Here is a 16,826-nt window from a genome sequence, read left to right as displayed (position 1 = left end):
TTTTTCTTTTTTGACTTAGGAGGGTAATAAAATTTTAAATTCAGAATCAGAATCAGAATCAGAATCAGAAAAGCTTTATTGCCAAGTACGTTTTTGGACATACAAGGAATTAAATTCGATGCCAAAAAGAATTTAATAATGCATGGAAGTAAATATTATGACTAATACTTGACATATCCTATGTTGATGTAAAGCACCAAATCCCTCAGCCTCCCTCAACATTTGTTATATGAGAAGTAACTGACTTTTTTTTTTTTTTTTTTACAGTAAAACAAAGTATTCAAAATCCTGATAAATTACAATATTTGAAGTTTTTTCAGGACTAATGTTGATCAGTATAAATTTAACCCACAAAAGCAGAAAAAAATTCCAATCTGTATTATTTTCATAGTGACAAGTTGAGGTGGACAATTTAGCCCTCAATGACTCAAGAGATTTGAAACATTTTAATGGGATGCTACACAAAAAAAAAAGAAATGCATAATAGTGACATATTTATTAATCGTTCACATAATAATCCCCCACCCTCCAAACATTTGTTAAATGGAAAATGTTCTGTTGTTTTTCCAGAACAATGACATCAAGTAGTCAAACTGGCATTTAGAAGGCTAAAATATATGCAAAAATAAAAATAAAAAAAAAATAAATTATGTTCTGTAAAGTTTTTAGAGCAACCCGGGCTGTGGCAGAGGCAAAAACTCGGGCCTGGGAGGAGTTTGGTGAGGCCATGGAGAAGGACTACCGGTTGGCCTCGAAGTGATTCTGGCAAACCGTTCGGCGCCTCAGGAGGGGGAAGCAGTGCTTCGCCAACACTGTTTATAGTGGGGGTGGGGAGCTGCTGACCTCGACTGAGGACATTATTGGGCGGTGGAAGGAGTACTTCGAGGATCTCCTCAATCCTGCCATCATGCATTCCGTGGTGGAAACAGAGGCTGGGGACTCGGGGTTGGACTCTTTCATCACCCAGGCTGAAGTCAACGAGGTGGTTAAAAAGCTCCATGGTGGCAAGGGGATCACACTCCTCAGCCTCCCTGATAAGGCCTACGCCAGGGTATTGGAGAGGAGAGTCCGACCGATAGTCGAACCTCGGCTTCAGGAGGAGCAGTGTTGTTTTTGTCCCGGCCGTGGAACACTGGACCAGCTCTATACCCTCTACAGGGTACTCGAGGGTTCATGGGAGTTGCCCAACCGGTTCACATGTGTTTTGTGGACCTGGAGAAAGCATTCGACTGTGTTCCTCGTGATGCCCTGTGGGGGGTGCTCCAGGAGTATGGAATCGGGGGCCCTTTATTAGGGGCCATCCGATCTCTGTACGTGCAGAGCAGGAGTTTGGTCCGCATTGCCGGCACTAAGTCGGACCTGTTCCCAGTGCATGTTGGACTCCGGCAGGGCTGCCCTTTGTCACCGGTCCTGTTCATAACTTTTATGGGCAGGATTTCTAGACGCAGCCAAGGGCCGGAGGGGGTCTGGTTTGGGGACCAGTGGATTTCATCTCTTCTTTTTTTAGATGACGTGGTCCTGCTGGCCCCATCTAGACAAGACCTACAGCATGCGCTGTGGCGGTTCGCAGCCAAGTGTGAAGCGGCTGGGATGAAGATCAGCTCCTCCAAGTCCGAGGCCATGGTACTCGACCGGAAAAGGGTGGCTTGTCCTTTTCAGGTCGGAGGGGAGTTCCTGCCTCAAGTGGAGGAGTTTAAGTATCTCGGGGTTTTGTTCACGAGTGAGGGAAGAATGGAGCGGGAGATCGACAGACGGATCGGTGCAGCTGCCACAGTAATGGGGGCGCTGTGCCGGTCCGTTGTGGTGAAGAGAGAGCTGAGCCGAAAAGCAAAGCTCTCAATTTACCGGTCGGTCTACGTTCCTACCCTCACCTATGGCCATGAACTTTGGGTCATGACCGAAAGAACGAGATCCCGGATACAAGTTTTTAGAGCCATTTTTGGAAATTTTAATGATTTCAAACAGTAGCATAGCAATTGCATGGTAGCAATGGTAGTATACTGGGAGCTTGCTATCTCTTATTTATGAGACATTATTTTATAATCTTGAGATAGCAACAAGATAATTATAAGAAATTTCATAATAATTTTGCCACACTAACTATCCAATAGTTATTATGTTTTCTCATCATTATGAGATAAAAAATTTTTGTTTTTAAACAAAATGACAAACATGGTCTTCAATGCTATATGGTCAAAACATTTTTTTTGTGGCCCAAAATGTTTGGATTGCCCTAAAACTCCAAAAGTCAAATAGCTTTAGTTTAACTATATAATATTTACCAATCAGAACAATAACTTGTAGAAAATTAAATCTGGATCACTAGAACTGAAGGTTGTGATAAGGATATTGAGACTATGGATCATCTCTTCTGTCTCTGTTCTTCCAGTACTGTATCCTGCCATTTAATGTATGGTGGATGAAATCCAGGTTCCTCTTATTTTGAGGATCATTAGCAAAAATAAAAAAACGGACTTCTAAATAACCTTGCTACTTTAGGAATATTTTCTTATCTATAAATGTGAATGTATCAAAGCATTTATTTTGCACCCCTTCATGTATTATAAATAACTGAAGCTTCCGGAAATACATCAGCGGAGAAACTATTGAACATTGTTGATGTTGTATATGTAACATTGATTTATGTCTTATCCATGCTTAAATTAATTTAATCTGTCCATTTATTCAATTACTTTTCGTTCAATTTTCTGTTTACTCCTGCAGACTTATTCCTTTTCTGTTCAGCCTGCCTGTAGAAACCAAGTCAAACCGCAGAATGAAATCTCAGCAGAGCACCATGATGTGTGGAGCTACCAGTCCTGCAAAGATATCCATCTAATATGAATTTATTGATGGGACTTTGAACTCTTTAAATTGCCTCTAGTCCAGTTTTTTTAAGCTTCAACCATTTGAAATCTCTGTGCAGGGAAGTTTCTTCCTGTACTGCCTCCTGGGAGACATGGCAGTGACGCTTTTCACGGTAGCTGTGCTGTGTGTCACTTAGCATGCACTTCCTTCTTGCAAGGGACCTGTCCAATCAGAGACCTGGAAATTCCTTAATTAACTTTTCACTTAAAGAGTGGAATATCTGCTAGTTAAACATTGGCAACCAAATCAAACACTAGCTACGTTTACATGGACATAAGTAATCGAATAAATCGGATTAAAAATGTGTCATGTAAACTTGTCTATCGGAATATTCTGATCGGATTCGGCAGGATCGGAATGAAATTGTAATCCGCCTAGCTATGTTTACATGGACACAGTTTCACGATCAGATTGAAATGTATTCAGACTAAAAACTAATCGGATTTCATGGTTTATATGAGCACACAATCAATCCAATCATAATGCGTTTAAATGCACATGCGCACTAAGGTCAGCTTTCCTCATTCACTACAACTTGATTCTGTCAGGCGTTTACATGCACGTCCATCGGATTGTCAATCACTCCTCTCAGGTGGTATGGACGTCTACCAATGAAATACAATATGCATCTGTACAGCGATTCAATTATTTAAATAAAACATTAATAAATTGTTAAAGAGATAAACGTCAACCAATAAAATGTGATCATATAACAGCTCTACATTTCTCCTTCCTTCTAGAAGCATACACGTTTTAAAACAGACTAGGAGACTCGTTGAATACAGGAAGTTTATACAGTTTTAATCTTTTCCATTTTTAAAAACGATTTCAGAACCATTTCTACTTGTGCAAGGCTACATGTACTCCCCCTCCTGATCCAGACTGATGACTTGCTCAGACTCCAGCTGGTCCAATTAACCAGCAGCTACAACAGGTAAAACCCACCTGAAGCTCACTGACCCACTTACTGCCCTCAGAACAAAATGGAGACAGCATTTGTCTTCAAAGGTAAGGTGGATGTTTTTGAAAACAGCCTAATTTACATCTGATTAGGGCACATTTTTATTCCAAACATTTCCCTTTCTAGACGTGAAAAGCTTTGAGTGCTCCTCTCCGTCGGAGTTGGACAGAAAGTTCTTTGGGGAGCAGAGTTTGCTGTCTGCTTTGTCTCTGGAACAGCTGCCAACACCAAAGCTGTTCAGTAACACCGGAGGTGACGGCAAGCCTTCCATGCTGGCTTCCCTCTGCCTTTCACTGGATGCCTTTTCTCCTTGTGGGGGGTTTTCACCTCGTGGTTCCAACACACAGGCCGCAGACAACAGTAACCCCACCATCCCTCTGCAGGGGAAGTTCTCTACCCCTCAGGTGCTCGTCAGAAAGCCCCCAAATGCCACATGTTTCGACCAGTCGTATGGTGATCTCACTGCCTCACAAATCTCATGGGATGTCTCTCTGATCAAATCAGAGAGCAACAGCCCAAGGTTTTTAATGGACACCAGCACTCAGGAGCAGACATGGAACCCAAAACCCCAGCAGCATTCCCTTCCTGAAGTTTCCCTTGATTAGGGAACCAACTGAAACGCGCTGACTGTGGTCAAAACTTGGTGGAAGGAAAACCAGCTTTTCACAACTGATGGTGACTTGTAGTCTCCCTCTGGGGTAAACTATAGACATTTTAAATTTTTCTTTTCTTTTTTTTTTGTAAAGATAAATATTCTATTAAAATGCATTTATCTGTATTTGTTTCCATTACATAGAAAGCAATGCAAAATAAAGATTTGCTGAATATGCCGTCTGTTTAGTCTCCGTCACCATGTGGTTTTTATTGAAACCTTTACGAAGAAGTCTAACATGATTGCGGTTCCAATCAGTGGAGTGAATCATGTCTCGGGGTCGATGTCGTGTTCCTGCAAGAAGTAAAACATTTGTTTTAGTTGAGGCTTCCATCATTAGCAGTCATAGCTTATCAGGGGGGTCCAACTCTGGTCCTGGAAGGTATGGTACCCTGCAATTCCAAAATGCATCCCTGCTATGGAGTGTTTTTTTGTTTACCGGTAGTTTTTAAATCTCATTCTAAGGCTTCTACAGAAATTGGTGACCTGGCATGAGGAGATAATTCAGTAACCCTAACCCTGTTTGCAGAACACTCAGAATCAAGGGTCACCGCTCCTACCAGATTGTCAGAGCATCTCACCTGGTTAAGCTTCTTGAATTCTACCACCTGGAAGAAGATGTGTTCCAAGATGTGTTTGGCATCCCTCTGATCTTTATCCAATTTTGGAGTCGCACCCAAAATTTCACCACATTTGCGAACATAAAATTCAAGATCATCATCAGTGCCTGGTGTAAAAACATGAGAGCATATAACTTGTTAATTTCAAAGATTTGTTAACTGTTTTCCTTAAGGGGGGCTTGAGACAATTGTGGCTTTAAGTAACGCTTGATCCTTCAAGATATTGCAGGAAGCTGTATTCTAGTCCAGCTACATCTACCACTGCATGTTAAATCAAGTGTGTACAAATAGATGACCACAAGCTTTAAAACTTAGTTTCTGTTTTTAATGTGAAAAAAAGTAATCTGTAATATATGGTCCAGGCATATGCTGGGCACCTAAATGTGCAGTGTAAGACCGAATTAAACCGGGAGCAATGTCAGGTCAAAGAGACCATACATGGTGACTTAGTAATTATGCATAAAGCAGTTTAAACAATTAATGAAAGAAGAATTGAGAGAAAATAAAACTAAGATATGCCCAGTCTTTTATGAAAAATAGCTCAAGTCAGATTGGATGGGGAGCATTTTTAAACAGACATCCACATCCCCTGATGATCCCCAGCATGATGCTACTACCACAGTATGTCATGGCACTTAAATATTGTTTAGCATGTAAAGCTTAATTCTGATCTCATCTGACCCGAGCACCACCTTCAATGTGTTGGAACTAGATGGTTTGTGGCAAACTACAAATTTTACATCCTATGGCCTTTCAACAACTGATTGTTTTTTCTTCTGCGTATTCTGTAATGACCAAATTTGAAGATTTCATGACAAAGTTTTCCGGTAAACAAATTATCCCACATGAGCTGTGGATCTCCTCCAGAGTTAGCATGGGTTTCTTGACTGCTTCTCTGATTAATGCTTTCCTTTCACAGCCTGTCACTTTAGGTGTAAACCTACAGGTATATCTATAAAAATTGGAATATTGTGAAGAAGTTCAATATTTATTGTCAGTCAACTCACAAAGTGAAACTCATATAGATTCATCCTTTCAGGCTCTTTCAGCGCATGAAAGCAAAGAAAGCTGGATGACCTGATAACGTCTCCCCATCATGTCTGAAAGCCTGCGCAAATCAACTCGCTCTGATCTTCACAAGGATCTTCAACAAGTCACTGGAGAAATGTGAGGTCCCCTCCTGCCTCAAACGATCCACCATCATCCCGGTTCCTAAGAAACCCACCATCCTAGGATTAAATGACTACAGGCCTGTAGCCCTGACGTCTGTGGTCATGAAGTCCTTTGAGAGGCTGGTGTTGAAGCACCTGAAAGACATCACAGGCCCCCTGCTGGACCTCCTGCAATTTGCTTACTGAGCAAACAGGTCGGCAGATGATGCTGTTAACTTAGGTCTACACTTCATCCTGCAACACCTCGACCATCCAGGGACGTACGCCAGGATCCTGTTTTAGACTTCAGCTCGGCCTTCAACACCATCATACCAGACATCCTCCACCAGAAGCTCACACAGCTCAACGTCCCAGCCTCCACCTGTCAGTGGATCAACAGCTTCCTGATGGACCGACAGCAGCAGGTGAGACTGGGGAGCATCTTCTCCTGATCCAGATCAATAAGTACTGGTGCCCCCCAGGGGTGTGTTCTACCCCCACTCCTCTTCTCTCTGTAAACAAATGACTGCACCTCATCGGACTCGTCCGTGAAACTCCTTAAGTTTGCAGACGACACCACTGTCATTGGACTGATCCAGGACGGTGATGAGTCTGCATACAGACAGCAGGTGGATCGGCTGGTCCACTGGTGCGGTCAGAACCACCTTGAACTGAACCCACTCAAGACTGTGGAAATGGTGGTGGACTTTAGGAGAACACCACCCCCATACACCACCCTCACCATCCTCAACAACACTGTATCGGCTGTGGACCACTTCAGGTTCTTAGGAACCACCATCTCTGAGGACCTGAGATGGTCTTCACACATAGACGCTGTTTGAAAGAAGGCCCAGCAGAGACTGTACTTCCTGAGGCAACTCAAGAAGTTCAACCTTCCACAGGAGCTGCTGGTCATCTTCTACACTGCCATCATTCAGTCTGTCCTGTCTTCATCCATCTCAGTGTGGTTTGGATCATCCACAAAACAGGACAGGTCCAGACTGCAACGAATAATCAGGACTGCAGAGAGAATCATCAGAGCTGACCTTCCCTCCATCCAGGATTTATATAGGTCAAGGGTCAGGAAAAGAGCTGCTAAAATCTCTGCAGACCCCACACACCCTGCACATAAACTGTTCAGAGTTTTACCTTCAGGTGGCGCTACAGAGCACTGTTCACTAAAACCAGCTGCCACAGAGACAGTTTCTTCCCCCAGGCTGTTTCTCTGATGAACATTTAATAGAGTAGAGAACAACAGCATACAGATGTTGCAAATGTACCTTTTTATTATATATGTGTATATTGTAAATTGTAAATTTGTATATTCTGTAATGCAAAAACAAAACCAAAGAGCAAAGTGTACCGGAGTCAAATTCTTTGTTTGTATGCACAAACTTGGCAATAAAGCTGATTCTCATTCTGATTAATATTTCAAGCCTTTATTTGTTGTAATTTAGATGATTATAGCTTACAGTGAATAAAAACCCCAAATGTTGTGTCTCAGAAAATTAGAATATCACATAAGATCAATCAAATATATATTTAAAACAGAGATGTCAGGCTTCTGAAAGTTTGTCCATTTCTATGCCCCCAATACTTGGTCGGAGCTGCTTTTGCATGAATGACTTCATCAATGCGGCGTAGCATAGGAGCGATCATTCTTTGGCTGAGTTGTATTGGAACCCCAGGTTGCCTTGATAGTTGCCTTCAGGTCATTTGTCTTGTTTGGTCTGATGTCTCTTATCTTCCTCTTGACAACATCCCATAGATTTTCTATGAGGTTCAGGTGAGGGGAGTTTGCTGGCCAATCAAGAACAAGAACACCATGGTCACTGAACCAGCTTTTGGTACCTGTGGCACTGTGGGCAGGTGCCAAGTTCTGCTGGAAAATAAAATCAGCCTCTTCATAAAGCTTGTCAACAGAAAGAAGACTAAAGTGCTTTAGAACTTCCTGGTAGATTGACTGTGGACTTAAACATAGTGGACCAATACCAGCAGATGATATGGCCCCCAAACCACTACTGACTGTGGAAATTGCACACTGGATTTCAAGCAACGTGGATTCTGTGGCTCTCCACTCTTCCTCCAGACTCTGGAACCTTGATTTCCAAATGAAACTTAACTTTCATCTGTGAAGAGAACTTTGGACCACTGAGCAACAGTCCAGTCCTTTGCCCAGGTAAGATGCTTGTAGCCAATGTTAAGGGATCATCTGTGTATAATGGTTCTCGATGCACCGACTCCAGCCTCAGTCCACTCCTTGTTAAGCTCCTCCAAATTCTTGAATTATTTTGCTTCACAATCCTCTCAAGGCTGCAGTTATTCCTAATGCTGGTGCACCTTTTTCCACAACGCTTTTTCCTTCCACTTAACTTTCTATGGATATGTTTAAATGTAGCACTCGGTAAACAACCATCTCCTTTAGCAGTGACCTTCTGTGGCTTACCCTCTTTGTGTAGGGAGTAAATGACTATCTTCTGGACATCTGTCCAGTCAACTGTCTTCCCCATGATTGTGGAGCCTACTGACCCAGACTGAGAGAGTTTAGAGGCCAAGAATACCTTTGCTGGTGTTTTCATTATCTGTAAGCCATAATCGCCAAAGTTACATGAAATAAAAGCTTGAAATATTTCCCTCTATGTGTAATGGATCTGTATAATATATGTTTAACTTTCTGAAATGAATGACAAAATATATTGAACCTTTTCACAATATTCAAATTTTCTGAGATGTACCTTTATGTCTTGGTAGGTTTGTAGTTGTTCCAGTTTCCATTTTTTGATGATAGATTGAACAGTGTCTTATGAGATGTTCAAAATTTAAAATATTGTTTTATAACCTAATCCTGTTCATACATCTCCAGAACTTTCTCCCCGTCATGTCAGGTGTCTTCCATTGTCTACCCAAAATACATTGGAGTTATTGAAATTATGCCATAAAATATGGAAGTGTTGTAGGGGTGTAAATGCTTTTGCAAAGTATGGTGGGTCACTGTTTCACAATCTGGAATAGAAAGTGATTGGAATGCACATACATTTCTAGCTACCAACGTAATAGGAAAAAGAATATTGTGGAGTCTTATCTTCTTACATTTATTGGTCAGTTGGGCGAGGCGTACTTTCTCAGAGGAGAACGTTTCATCCAGATCAAACAGGTCGAGCATGGGAGGAGGCAATTCACTTAAGGCAGGCGGAAAGACCTTAAAGGGAAAAAAAAAACATCCATTATTGCAGTAAAATGTTGTCTCCGGACCAAACCGGTCCTATTCTGTGAATGTTAAACCCAGAGACTTACAGCCGGCTGAAGCTGAGGAAGTGGCGTCTCAAACTGTGGCGTGATGAGCTGAAGTGGCTCATGTTTTACATTGAGCTGCTTAAAAGCGCTGCAAAAAACTGGTTTTAGCTATGAGGGGGTAAAAAAACAATAGGGTTGTGATGGAATGCTCTGTTTCCATACCTTTGGACTTCTGGTAAACTGTCGGTGGACAGATTAAACAAAGACATATCAAAGAGGGAGGTGAAGTCCCGAGGGTTCTCATCTCCCTCCTGTAAACACACTCGGAGCTGTTCTGACAGGCAGCCCGTGTCTGGCAGCATCGTGTAATCCGCAATCTAGCCGACAAAGAAGATGTTAAGAAGAAGGAGCTGAGCTAACTCTGGTGTTTAGTGACCATCTTTTAGTAAGGTCCAATCTACGCACCTCTGGATCTTCTGCGTCAATCTGGTTCAGCTGAATGTTTTCAGACATGAACCACTGAAGCACAACATCCTGGAATGAAATGAAGAAAAAAAAAAAAGAGAGTCAACAAACGGCAAAGGATTTAATTGCTTTAAAAAAATAAACAACACTTTTATTCTGCCTGCTGCTAGAAAAATACAACATATTGCAGTTATCCAGCATGTTTTTCATGACTGGTAATATTTCCAAAAATCCAAACGTATCTTTTTTATAACTGACAGGTATGTGTAGCAACAAGTAGGGGAGGGGCAGTGCTGCATTACCCAATGTTTCAAACAGCCAAACAGCCTGTTTCATTAAAAGTTTGTAGATTTAAGAGCACTATTTGTGTTTGTGGGGCCGTGACTGCACTTATACAGGGGCTTGTAAAAGTATTCACACCCCTTGAACTTTTCCAAATATTGTCACATCACAACCGCAAACATAAATATATTTTATTGGAATTTTATGTGAAACACAAAGTGGTACACAATTGTGGAGTGAAATTTATACATGATTTCTTTTTCTGTTTTACAAATAAAAAACTGAACAGGGAGTTGTGCAAAGTATTCAGTGCCCCTTAGTCAATACTTGGTGGAACCACCTTTTGCTGCAATTATAGCTGCAAGTCTTTTAGGGTGTGTCTCCACCAGCTTTTCATGTCTAGTGACTGAAATTATTGCCAATTCTTCTTTGCACAACAGCTCAAGCTCAGATTAGATAGAGAGCGTTTGTGAACAGCAGTTTTCAGATCTTGCCACATATTCTCAATTAGGTTTAGGTCTGAACTTTGACTGGGCCATTCAAACACATTAATATGTTTTATTTTCAACCATGCCATTGTAGCCCTGGCTTTATGTTTAGGGTCGTTGTCCTGCTGGAAGGTGAACCTCCGCTCCAGTCTCAAGTCTTCTGCAGACTCCAACAGGTTTCCTTCCAGGATTGCCCTGTAATTGGCTCCATCCATCTTCCCATCAACCACGAATTGAGCTCCGCCCTGCTGTCCCAGCACCGCCCCACAGATAAAACTCCGCCCCCTCATTTGAATATAAGAACATGAAATAAAAAGAGCTTAAAATGAAAAACGGGGTTAAAAAGTAAAAGTCACTGAAATACATAAAGTAGCTTTACAAAATAAAAGTGTCACAAAATAAAACTGCATTATGAAATAAATAAATCTTTAAGTAAATTAAATAAATCTTGAAATGAATGAAATAAAACAAGATAAAAAAAATTATTTTAACATAATTATTTTTGTTTTATTTCATGGAATATTTATTAATAATTTATCAATAGCAGTATTTATTTATTTATTTTATTTGGAATGAAACGGCTCTCCATACATATTGCTTCTACCAATTAGAAAACATAGCTTTTTAAAACCTTAACGCGGGTAACCAGACACAAAGTTCTTATAACACTGTACATCTGGACTCACTGTGATTTTACTGTTCTCTTCCTTGTCGATGTACTGATCACTGAACATGTGGCAAGAACCCAACACAGCCAGCTTGCCAGACTCCTAGGTGAAAACAACGAAACATTCTGCATATTTTTACAGGTGGTCTTTATCATGAAGAGAAGAGAAAACATGTGAGTAAGTAAACAAATAAGGTCCACTGGCCTTTCCATGGTGGAAGGCCAGGACAGGCCTGTTGAGCGGGAAGCAGACGGAACCAGTTGAAAGCACGGCCACAGCAGGTTTGATCACACTCAGTGTGGCTCCGTAAGGGTACACGAATGTGAGAGCCCTGTTGAAACAGAGGCAACTCAGTTTCATCCAAGTGGGAAAGAGAACAGCAACCATAGAGAGCAGTGCTGTGAAAGCAAGCTATTTACTGGGAGTTGTTTCCAACTGTTTCATCTTCAATTACTCCTCTGACTACTTTTCCAGCAGCTCGACTGATCTCTCTGAACAAGAGGGAGAAGGAAGAGATTTAGACAAGCAGATTAAATGGTCCATTTCCACAAGGAGACCATAATCTCAGATCTGACCTGTTCAACACGCCGTTAGAAACAAGAGCCTCCTTGGGATGGAAGTATTTGTAGTACACATTCCTCACAACAGCGTCTGTGGCAGTGAAGGAGAAACAGAAACCATTCAGCAGAATGTTAACACCTCTAATGGGGATTATTTCACCGCCACTGCATCATGCTTCAGTATGCACCATTGTTGACCATTATTCCAAACTCCTCCAGAAGAAAATTGATGTTTGTGTCGTATTTCATTTCTCCTCCCTCTCCAAGCATGACCAGCATATTTCCTCCTCCATCCAGGTAGTGTTTCAGCACCTCCAGCTGTAAAAAAAGAGATAAGCAGGATCTAAAAGCAGGCAAAACAACCCCCCTTCCTGCACCTTAAAATCTTTTTTAATATTTCACTGCAGCTAAGTCACCTCTGAGGCTGTGAACTTCTCCCTTGGGCCAGCAGTTATCCACAGCTTGACACCTTTCAGCTTCTCTGTAGACAGTTCTTCCTTCATACTGAAAGAGACAAAATGTGCTTTATGAGTGAGGCCTCTACTAAACCACAACACAACTATGGAGCTCAATCAGTTTTATACTCCTAGTTTCCTTTTAACTTCAGAAATGAGCTTCTATGTAGGAGTGCTGTGGTTGTGTGTACTCCAAGTCTTAAATATATCAGGAGAGGATAGGTCTGCAGAGTATTCCACAAAGAGGACTTTGCTAAATTATTGTTAAATATTATGATAAAAATTGACACACAGCCTTGTTTCTCTTCCATCATCACAATGTTCCCACCACTTTCATTCATCCATCCATCCATCCACCCACCAGCTGGTGCCTATCTTCAGCAGCGTCCATCACAGGGCAACACAGACACACAGGACAAACAACCAAGCACACACCCATTCATATCTAAGGGGAATTTAGAGAGACCAGTTAACCTAACAGTCATGATTTTGGACCTTGAGGGAAAGCCGGAGTACCCGGTGAGAACCCACGCATGCACGGGGAGAACATGCAAACTCCATGCAGAAAGACCCCTAGCTGGGAGTCGAACCCAGGACCTTCTTGCTGCAAGGCAACAGTGCTACCAACTGGCTCCTTGTTTATAACCACATTCAGTTCAAAGTAATGCTTCTTACTTTCAGGTATATTCATAACCTGGCTCCTTATCTCTCAGAACACCTTCATGTCACCACACACTCCCATCTCAGGTCCCTCCTACTGTTCTTAGCACCATGTGGAGGAGAGCCTTCAGCCGCTCTGCTCCCCATCTTTGGAACCAACTCCCCAATGACCTCCGTAACATTCAATCACTTTCAACCTTCAAGTCCAGACACACCTTTTCAGAATTGAATTGCTTATTTCATTGAACTGTTTTAATTTTATTTCTATTGGATTGTCTAGTCTCCTTCTTTGTTTTGCTTATATTGCTTGTTTTTAATTGATTGTCTTTGTATGGTGTCCTTGAGTGTCTAGAAAAGTGCCCTCAAATTAAATGAATTACTATTATAATTACAGTGATATTGTGAAAAGATCAATTGTGCAGCTCTAATGTCAATAAACTCATTAAATGAGCTTGACATGACAGGGAACTTCTGATAAAATTGTGGTCTAACTTTAAAAGAATTAAAATATGATATTATTCCACCTACTTCACACTTTTCTTTGGAACTATTGTTACTACAGAATGATAATGGTTTGCAGTAAATCTGGAAGTCTTTTCCAGCAATAAGTTGATTAATTAGATGATTAGAAGTCATTTCAGCCAGACTCTTTCACAGCTTCACCTGCGCTTGTGATGCTAAATACTGAAACAAGGTTATATTATCATTTTCTGGCAGGATAAAAATGAAATGAATATTTACTTCTGAAACTGACACACATCTCAGCCATTATTTCATACACATGTAATCACGTTTTTTTTGGCCACTGCCAAAATCTTCGGCCCAGACAGCACACTGTAGATGTAGGTACTGTAGCAACGCAGATTTCATGCAAACACTAATTTGATGCTTTGTTTTGTTTGAAGCTAACATTTTTTTTCACACCAGCCCGTGTTTCTGATGCATCTGAATGAATAGAAATTAGTGTAGGAGCCATTTATGTTCTTGGGTTATAGTTTGATTTATTTTATTTGGTTTGTTTTGGGTGGTATTTTCACGCTGGTTTACACACTGACCTATATTTGGTTCTACCACTGGTGGCGGTGTGGGGTGAAAGTTATATAGGTGCAGAGGTGAGAAGGCAGAAGGTTTGGGAGAGGGAAGGTCCTACGGTTTTTACCGCTCTGTTGGCCACGCCTTGCTTTTAATGGTGATCTTGTGTTGTGTTAGAGCCCAGTGGATTAAGCAATCAAACCTCGCAAGCTGCTCAATAAATGGGAGCATTCCCCAACATATTTGACAGTATGGATATTGTTTGTTGGAACCTGGATCCACCCAGACCCAGAAACGACCAAAATAATGGAACTTGATGGTCGCTACAATTAGTTTCATACTTTAATTCAAAAAGTGACCCTCATTTATAGATTTAATTACACACACAGTGATATGATAGATTTCAAGTGCTAATATCTGTTGATTTAAAATGATTATGGCTCACAGTGAATGAAACCCCAAAGTTCAGTTTCTCAGAAAATCAGAACATGGGACCAGTGAAAGTATTTTTAAAACAGAGATGGAAAGTATTTCCATGTTCTGTACAGTAAATGCACTCCATTGATGTTGCTTCAACGTGCATCAATGTGGCGTGGGATGGAGTCGATCAGCCCATGGTTCTGCTGAGGCGTAAAGGAAGCCCTGGTTGCTTTAATAGTAGTGGTCCTCAGCTCCTCATCTCTCATCCTTGTTTTCTGATAGTAACACATAGTTTCTCTACACAGCGATAACATGTTCAATATATTGAACTGGTATTGGCAGTGTGGGCAGGCGTCAAGTCCTCTCAAGGCAGAAGTTATCCCTGTTGCTTGTGCATTATTTTCTGAAATACTTCTTCCTTTCACTCAACTTTCCATTACTATGCTTGGATGCAGCACTCTGTGAACACCGGGCTTCTTTAGCAGCAACCTTCTGCAGCTTCCGTTCATTGTGGAGGGTGTCAGTGATTGTCTGCTGGACAATTGTGAAGTCAGCAGTTTTCCCTATGATTGCATAGACCATAATATGGCTGTAACGTAACATTTCTGCAGTTCAAACCATTTTTATTGCTTTTATACAATATTCACATACAAACAGAAACTTAATCTGGAGTTTTCATCAGCTGTAAGCCACGATCATCAACAATTAAAAGAAATAAACTCTTGAAAAGGTACGACTGGGTTTAACAGATACCAGTTTTTACAATATCACGTTTTGAACTGAACTACTAAAATTAACTTACCTTTTTGATGATATTCTTATTTACTGAGATGCAGCCGTACTTATTATGCCTCAGTTAAACATCTGCTGAGCACAGCTTCTTACCTCTGGATCTTCCACTGCGCTCTCAGTCTCTTCTGCATGGACTTGTAGCCATTGTGGGTACCAAACAGCTCTCTTTTTGAAGCATTGAAGATTATGAAGCCCTGTTGTTCTTTCTCCATCATTTATATTATGCAGACTTAGACTTTGGCTTTCATGTGCTTCCGTACGCCTAAAAAATGATTTAAACTGAATGTTAGTTTAAAGTATCAAGCCTTCAGCGGACTACTACAACCATATGTAGCCTTGGAAGCTAGCCGTAATGTTAGCTTCGGTAACGGTATGACGTCTGCAGGTCAACTATCCGAATATCTGATTAAATACAAGACAAGACTCACTTTCAGTAGAAGGTTATGTTGGTACGTGGTGTTATTAAGCGTTAAATAAATATCCCAAAGCTCTCCTAGAAGCGATGCATCGTGGGAAAAAGTGGTAACCAAGGGCGCGAACTACATAGCAACCGAGTGACGTAGTAACGTGTCAAAACAAGAGCTTCCTTTAAGTTTTGACTAAACCTGAATTATATATTTTACAGTAAAAGCTGGATATGAATGCATATTTCCACTAAACTGGGTCAATAAATACAAAAAGAAATTCCATCGTTGTGAAATGGTCTTATTAAAACAAACTGTAGCCACAAAATTTAGTTTACAATACTTACCTTTTTATTTAAATTTCAAAACAGTGTTATACTAATGTAATGTAAACATGTAATTTAAAATCAGTTAGAGGAGGGAAAGGGCTCTGACCGAGGAAACTGGATCTCATATACTTGTCTGGAGGGACTCTGTGCTTTTCTTTTATTTCACACTCTCCACCTTTACCCAGATAAACACTTTTCCAATCCTTTCTGAATGTATGTTCCTTGTTCTCTGTGTGCATGTGTGGGTTCTCCTAAGGTTCTCTGGGTTCCTCTCACAGTCCAAACACATGACTATAAGGGTAATTGATCCCTCAAAATTGCCCTTAAGTATGAGTGTGTGTGCATGGTTGTGTGTCCCTGTAATAGACTGGCGTCCTTGCAGGGACAAGCGGGAATAGACAATAGATGTATAAAAAGACACCAGTTTTTACCCCACTGACATCTGACCTGACTAAACTTTTCCTGTCGATGCTCTGGATAATGCAGCTTTGGAATGGGGATGAGAAGTTTTGATTCAGGTCAAACTTCCTTGCTCTTTTTTTTCAAATCTGTTGTTCCTCTCTACTTCTGTCCTCTGATGGGTAAGGTGTGGTGTTGTGTCCTAAATGTTCTTCTATCCAGAATGATTTGGTTATATCGATGTTAAACAGGGTGAGGCGGTTGCTTTCACTCCAGCTCACCTGACCCCACGTCTGTATGCTTCTATCAGTGTTCAGCACTTGAGTTGGATCTGAATGTTTCAGGACGTACATCAATTTGATAGGGTTCAGACGAGGCCATGTAAC

The 16,826-nt window shown here is 41.1% G+C and overlaps 2 protein-coding genes across 2 annotated transcripts; one reads left to right on the top strand and one right to left on the bottom strand.

Annotated features, from left to right (window-relative positions):
- Positions 1-3,657: 3,657 nt before the first annotated feature.
- si:ch73-303b9.1 lies at positions 3,658-4,663 on the top strand. Its single transcript, XM_047346378.1, has 2 exons — positions 3,658-3,876; positions 3,956-4,663. The coding sequence occupies exons 1-2, from the start codon at positions 3,852-3,854 to the stop codon at positions 4,432-4,434; spliced, it is 504 nt and encodes a 167-aa protein (XP_047202334.1). The 5' UTR covers positions 3,658-3,851; the 3' UTR covers positions 4,435-4,663.
- A 2-nt stretch (positions 4,664-4,665) lies between these two features.
- On the bottom strand, positions 4,666-15,886 carry ift52 (intraflagellar transport 52 homolog (Chlamydomonas)). Its single transcript, XM_047346377.1, has 14 exons — positions 15,737-15,886; positions 15,402-15,570; positions 12,366-12,453; positions 12,138-12,267; positions 11,965-12,040; positions 11,809-11,880; positions 11,594-11,720; positions 11,408-11,491; positions 9,952-10,020; positions 9,709-9,863; positions 9,547-9,634; positions 9,343-9,451; positions 5,063-5,208; positions 4,666-4,775 (listed from the first exon to the last, which is right to left on the bottom strand). Exons 2-14 carry the CDS (start codon positions 15,521-15,523, stop codon positions 4,749-4,751), a joined length of 1,293 nt encoding a protein of 430 aa, XP_047202333.1. The 5' UTR covers positions 15,524-15,570; positions 15,737-15,886; the 3' UTR covers positions 4,666-4,748.
- Positions 15,887-16,826: the final 940 nt, after the last annotated feature.

The sequence above is a fragment of the Girardinichthys multiradiatus genome, chromosome 20 (assembly GCF_021462225.1).
Source record: "Girardinichthys multiradiatus isolate DD_20200921_A chromosome 20, DD_fGirMul_XY1, whole genome shotgun sequence".
In the NCBI taxonomy this organism is placed as follows: Eukaryota; Metazoa; Chordata; class Actinopteri; order Cyprinodontiformes; family Goodeidae; genus Girardinichthys; species Girardinichthys multiradiatus.
Note: the sequence above shows the minus strand (reverse complement) of the source record. Positions and strands in the feature narration are given on the sequence as shown.

What these genes read in the sequence shown, in the direction of transcription:
- si:ch73-303b9.1 (XM_047346378.1), top strand. Translation starts at nt 3,852, where the DNA reads ATGGAGACAGCATTTGTCTTCAAAG. An exon ending in GACAGCATTTGTCTTCAAAG is followed by an intron (nt 3,877 to 3,955) that starts GTAAGGTGGATG and finishes TTCCCTTTCTAG; the next exon opens with ACGTGAAAAGCTTTGAGTGC.
- ift52 (XM_047346377.1), bottom strand. Translation starts at nt 15,523, where the DNA reads ATGATGGAGAAAGAACAACAGGGCTTCATAATCTTCAATGCTTCAAAA. An exon ending in TTGACGCAGAAGATCCAGAG is followed by an intron (nt 9,864 to 9,951) that starts GTGCGTAGATTG and finishes TTTGTCGGCTAG; the next exon opens with ATTGCGGATTACACGATGCT. An exon ending in TTCCTCAGCTTCAGCCGGCT is followed by an intron (nt 9,452 to 9,546) that starts GTAAGTCTCTGG and finishes TTTCCCTTTAAG; the next exon opens with GTCTTTCCGCCTGCCTTAAG.